This window comes from Nothobranchius furzeri, chromosome 17, assembly GCF_043380555.1.
Source record: "Nothobranchius furzeri strain GRZ-AD chromosome 17, NfurGRZ-RIMD1, whole genome shotgun sequence".
Lineage (NCBI taxonomy): Eukaryota > Metazoa > Chordata > Actinopteri > Cyprinodontiformes > Nothobranchiidae > Nothobranchius > Nothobranchius furzeri.
Window position 1 is genome coordinate 56,838,500 of NC_091757.1, and position 6,467 is coordinate 56,844,966.

At 40.4% G+C, this 6,467-nt stretch overlaps 1 protein-coding gene across 1 annotated transcript; it reads left to right on the forward strand.

Annotated features, from left to right (window-relative positions):
- The first annotated feature begins 300 nt into the window (after positions 1-300).
- isca1 (iron-sulfur cluster assembly 1) lies at positions 301-4,866 on the forward strand. The gene is made up of 4 exons (XM_015973202.3): positions 301-412; positions 2,261-2,314; positions 3,801-3,906; positions 4,062-4,866. The coding sequence occupies exons 1-4, from the start codon at positions 314-316 to the stop codon at positions 4,208-4,210; spliced, it is 408 nt and encodes a 135-aa protein (XP_015828688.1). The 5' UTR covers positions 301-313; the 3' UTR covers positions 4,211-4,866.
- The last annotated feature ends 1,601 nt before the right edge of the window (positions 4,867-6,467 follow it).

The following is a 6,467-nucleotide window of genomic DNA, read 5'->3' on the forward strand; positions in this document are numbered from 1 at the left end:
CCAAAACAGTGTGTGCCATATGGCTTAAAAATACAAAGAGAAAGTAGTCTGCTGTCAACGTTTTAAAGATAAGGTGGAATCGTTAAATAGTTTAAAAAAAAACAAATACACAGGGCTGCCGTTAACTAAGTGAGAAGAACGACTTTGTAAACACAAGTGTAATAAAAAGGTTATATAACAAAAGAGGGGCGAGACGTTCATTCGTTATCTCATTTGCTGTTTCACATGTCTATCAAAATATCAGCCAATCACCGATCGACTGGCTTCAAGGAGGCGTTACCAGTTTGGTCTCACGCATGCGCAATTCTATGTTATGATTTTAACAGTAAACATGTCTGCCTCCTTGGTTCGAGCGACCGTCAGAGCGGTCAATAAAAGAAAGATATTACCTACAAGAGCCGCTCTAACGCTCGTAAGTTCATCCTTTTAATAAAATATGAAAATAATTTACATTTAATCTTTGTACGTATATGTTTCTAAGGTGCGGTATTTATCCAGCATCCACGATCTAGTGCTACTAATTGTGTACCTTGGCTAAGTCAGTTAGCTAGCTAACAATCCTGTTCTAACGTCTACGTAGTGCGTACTTCCTGCCTGTCATAGTACATTTTCTTGTTATGGTTAAGGATTTCTTTTAGATTAAACGCATATTAGACAGCTTTCATAAGTGTGACAGTTGAATTTATGTTTATGTATTTATTTAGCAGACGCTTTTATCCAAAGCGACTTACAATCTATAACCTATAGGGCATGTTGTGATCTGTGGGGGAAACCGGAGTACCCGGAGGTGAGGGGGAGAACACGCAACTCCACGCAGAAAGGCCGCAGCCGAGTTTCGAACCTGCAACCTTCGTGCTGCGAGGCAACAGTGCTAACCACTGCGCCACCATGCGGCCCAACTGCGCCACCATGCAGTAAAGTGCTGCTGATTTTAACTTTAGTATTAGAACCAAAATAATGCAAGAACGCTAACGAAGCTGAGGTTCGGTCAGAAAGAGAACATCGTCATTTCTACAGACTGTAAACAAACATCTCACAAGGGAAAGCCCTGCCTAGCGCGCGGCAGGAACGGTATCTCTCGTTTCCTTCAGTACAAATAAAATTGCACAGTCGTTTTTCATGTGCTTTTAAAGAAAATAGTGTCAGCTGACACCTGTTTTGCAGCAGCTATGCTGCACAGCGAGCTATAACTTTGATTGATAAATAATTAACTACAAATTATAAATGTAGCATTTGACATTCATTATGCACAACTTTTGTTGAAAAAAGGTATTGTGCTATTGATATGGCCTTGATTATTTAAAACAAGTGCAAGCATATACTAATTTATAGGTTTTACCTAATAAATTGTAGACTAAAATGATCAGCATTAAAATAGTTTATGTTAAAGCAATGTTACTCAGTTTTTGACCAGTCTTCGGTTATATTAAATTAACACTAAATCAAATGAAGACAGCTGAATTAAACAGAATTTTGCCCCTTTGAGGCATTTCACATCTAATTTCTGTCTCAACTAAAATGCATTGATAATATTATGACAGCTTATTCAGTAAACAGTGTGAGCTGTCAGTCCACTCACTTTGTTGTTAACAGGTGGGCGGTTTGAAAAAGTGCTGATGAGGAATTTAAGCTGACGGACTCTGCTGCTGTGCGATAATGTGTTTATGTAGTGGCCGGAGCAGATAACAGTAGTATGCTGAAGGAAGGACTACGTAATGAGACGCGACTCCACACACAGCAGGGGACAGCTGACAGAAGGGGTCAGGGTCGTTCTTTTGTAATTACCGACAGGGATCGTGTTTGTAACACCACTTCTGTTGGATTTCTTTCATTTATTTTACACACATTAAATTTCAACTTAAGACAAAAGAAAAAACAATTTTTATTTATGCAGCACATTAGACGTTAAATGCTAATCTCATAGGGATTAACACTTTGAAGCCAAGTATCGCTCTCAAATGCCTTCCAGCTGCAGCCGAACCTTTCTTTTTCTCTTTGCAACTATAATTCCAAGTTTTTTATTTATTTATTTTTTATTAAACTTCAGTTTCAGACCAGCTACAGAGCCTCTGCATCACATGTGTGAAAGGGACCAAAACACCATCCATTACAACACATTTTGTTGCTATGTTCCTGTTTCTTCCTGACGTTTGTCACATACAGTTACAGATTTTTCAGGTTTAAAAAGCTTCGTTTTGAATCCACTTCACTCTGAAGCTTGGTTTAAAACTTTGGATTAACTTTCTTCTTTCTTCTTTAGTCTCCAGCAGCTGTGAGCAAAATCAGATCGCTGCTTCAGGACAAACCAGAATATGTGAGTTATTAAAAGTCACTGAAGTTCATTTGGAGGACAGTTTGTTTTTACTGTGATGTTTGAGTCCAACTTATTGACACTTTTAATAAAAACCACATGGATATTGTAAAATGCATAAGAAAAGAAAATTTAAGATCATTTTTTACAGGGTATCTGCGGGTCCTTAAAAAGTCTTAAGAAGTCTTAAATTTGCTTTTCCAAATTTAAGGCCTTAATAATCCTTAAAAATGACAAATAATCCTTAAATAGTTTCCAAAGGTCTTAAATTACCAAAGACCCATTAAACAAAATTCTTTTATTTCTATAAAATTTTCGTGAATTTCTAGTTCAGCATTTTTTGTGTACGAAGTTGGCGTAAGCGGAACCGTACACATTCAGCTGGTTGTGAAAGGGGGCTGTTTTTAGATGAGCACATTAGCTGGTTAAGCTAGCGGGAGCTTGCGCCATGGGGAAGTGCAACATTAATGGTAACTGGATGGCTAATCCCACGTTCGCCACATGGTTAGCACTGGTTCCAGGTAATAGCTGGACATTATAGCTTAAATTTAATTAAAAAAATAGCTTAAATTGGGTCAAAGTGGCCTTAAAAAAGGTCTTAAAAGGTCTTAAATTTGGCTCCCTTAAACTTGCAGATACCCTGTTTTTAGGCAGTGAATATCTTAAAGGGCAAGTTCAATGAAAAGCCAGTTTTGTGAAATACAATCAGTCATTCTGAGGTTAACGTGCAGGCTGAACGTCAAAATAGTCTTCTACCCCTAGTTCCCACATTAGCTGCCGATGGAAAGTATACAGGGAGACACTTGGAATAGAGAAGCCAGTCGGATCTGCGACACATCAACATTCATGAACTCACCCATCTTGACGAGGAAGGCTGTTGTTGATTTAGCGTCCAGGAGAGAATAAAGTGTAGCTAGTAGAAGCTAACCTTTAGCATTAGCAACTCCACAACATGGCGGAACTCCTTCATACTTGTGTTATTAGTGGAGATGAAACATCCATTGTTGCAAAGCAAACCAAGTCAGTGGTCGAGTGGCGTTGCTGTTCGCCAGTCAGATGCGAGATGTCTGAATATCCTGAAATAACATGAGTAAGACTCCAAATCCTGCCGTTTTCTGCTCCCATCTCCTCCCACTGATCTGTACTTCCTGAAACGGGAGCATCAGAGCTTGTTTCTGTAGAGACTATTTCACAAGGCTTTGGTTTATGCTAGAGGCCGCTGCAGATGAGTGGAACATGAGTGCACTTGGCCTGTAAGTAAAGATCTAAGCATTCCTGACAGCTGATTGGTTACTGGGCTGTAGAATAAAGTTCCCTTTTAGACAACTACAAAGCTTTATCTTTTCTTCGTGAAACTGCAAATATTAGCAGACACACGAATATTTCTAGTTTAGTGCTTTTATCAGACTAAACATTCGTTGGAATATCCTTTAGGTTTTGATTTAATCTCAGTACCGGATGTTGATGTGCCTTTTTCTGTTATCCATAGATTGGTTTGAAGGTTGGAGTGAGAACCCGCGGCTGTAACGGGCTGACTTACACACTCGAGTACACGAAGGACAAGGAGAAGTCAGACGAGGAAGTCCTACAGGATGGTGTGTGATTTTATTTTTGACCATGAATGCTCAGATTTCAGCTGCAAGGACAAGCTTGTTTAAATCTTGGTATTTTCTTAGGTTAGATATTATTATGGGATGCTCGTCTTCACACCCTCGGTGTAAAATCCTGGTTCTGTTGTGCATCTTCTCAGGCGTGAGAGTGTTTATCGAGAAGAAGGCGCAGCTCACCCTCCTGGGAACTGAGATGGACTTTGTGGAGTCTAAACTATCCAGTGAATTTGTCTTCAACAACCCTAACATCAAAGGCACGTGTGGCTGTGGAGAAAGCTTCAACATCTAAGCCTCCGTCCCTGCTCCAAACCCCTTCTCCTCTTCAACACCAGAGAGACTGCTGACGAGGAAGCTGGATGTGAGGAAACCGTTAGAGATGTCGGCACACCTGACTTCCTGCAGGCCGCTCGCATCAACAGACCGGGGAAAACCAGCGTGTTCATGCATGGTGGGCGAGTTTAACGCAACCTGCAGCTGAATCTAGTTTAAAATCAGTTTAAAGATAACTTCTCGTGGTTGTCAAGTCCAACACCATTCATGCAGAAGAAACTAACACGGCGTAAAGATGCTCTCTGAGTCCGACAGGTGAAACGGAAGAGTCACGATGCTAGGAAGAATTCTGTTAGCAGGTTTGAATTTATCCACCAGGTCAACACCAGCTGTGTGCTGCGCTGGGGTCCAGTCCGGTATCACGGACAAACCCGGGGGCTTGTTTAACTTGGTAAATGTGTATTTATGTAGAAAATGTAAAATCCTTGAACGACTCATACGCACAAACGTAAATAACGCACAAACACAAAGTCCTCATGTAAGAGTTACACCAGATCTGGTTTTTTCTTTTCTTGCTGCATCAAAGCCAGGAGCGTTTAGATCTGAGTGCCCTTAAGACTTTTAAACTGTGCAATATGTCCGTGTACATAAAAAGAATAAATGGCTTTAAGAGGCCACCTGTCTGCTGTTTTGTGTCTCCGCTTGCTTCTAGGACCTTGACCTGTTGCCACGGAGACGGCGCGGTCACTGTGATTGTTTGAATAACCGCTAATTGAAAGTGATCAGCTGGCAGTGTGTTGTTTGACTTTAGGAAAGGGTTTGTTTTTGGGAGAGGAGGTCATGAGCGACGCAAGCGAGGACGGAGGTTCTGATAGCAGAGAGTTTCATGGTCTAAAGGTAACGTTCATGTTCAGGACTTTTATTCTGAAAATGTAGATCTGTCATTATCGCTTTATGAAGTGTGTGCTATGTGTTTTAGTTCTACGCCCTCAGAAGCTTGCAGGTGGTCTTTGCGGTTAGATAATGGATAAGATGTTGGGTGTGTGTTTGTGTGTGTGTGAGAGTGTTTCACCGCTTTCTGCAACTGCAACACGTTATCTGGAGAAAACGTGAGAACCCCTGTTCTTTCCTCAGATATCAGATTTATTAAAGGCTTTGGCTGAAAGGGAATCTCGTGACGTCTCACACACACCCTCCCGAAGCATCAGCACCACCCTCTCCGCCCTACAGGAGACGGAGACTTTTCGGGCCAGAGCCGTCCTCCCTGAAAACATCAAGCAGCTGTCCAGCTGCCGGTATAAGAGACACGATTACCTGAAGGAACTCCCACCTGCTTCCGTTCCTGCTCCGAGTGCGGCAAAGGCAGGAAAAAGTTACACAGCAAATGGAGATGATTGTGTTTTTACCTAAAGAGGAAGCTCGCCTTTCATTTCATCACAGTTGCAAACACCACTAACACTTATTTTTCACTTCAGTATTTTCTGCACATGCATCTTTGTTTGTGATTAACTAGATTTGCCCTTTGCTGCTAAGAGAAGAGGTCACTCTTGCACAGATCAAAGCCAGAAAGACCTAAAATAACCTTCAGTGTGCAAAAAGTGACAGAAAATCAAGCTGTGCTGTCACCGCGACCCACAGCTGAACCCGCCGTGCAACCAGTTTTATAGGACATGCAAATAATTCTGACTTATCCAACCCGTAAAGCATCAAGCCAAGTTAAATGTACTCAACTCAAAGGCTGAGATATTAATGCCGGAGATTTAATTAGAAGCTCTTTGATGGTCTTTCAAACATATTTATGTTTAATTGTAAATTTATTTTTGTTTGTTCAAATCAAATTTTTTAACATTTAATAATTTTCATTACATTTGCATTTAATTTATTCATTATTTTATAATGTATGAAATACTTATTAATCATATCGTTATGATTCTAAACTGTATTTAAGTTGAATGTGTTTTTATTTATCTTTAATAAATGATTTTGGTCTGTTCTTTCTTCTCAGCAGGTCGGTTATCACACACTAAACTTTAGTTTCTGGAGTCGAAGGAAACAAAACCGAATCAGGTGAGAGAAAAATGGGTGAAGAGGCTTCTTTTAAATAATCTAATTCATATCAGCAGGTTGTTACGACTCTGTTCTTTGCTGCTCTTTTCTGATTTTACATTCTCATTGCTTGGATAATTACAATAAACGTGTCTTGTAAGGTATGGGACTAACAACAAGCCACACCTGTGGTATCGACCCTGTGGCACTGCAGGTCATTTTTCCAACCT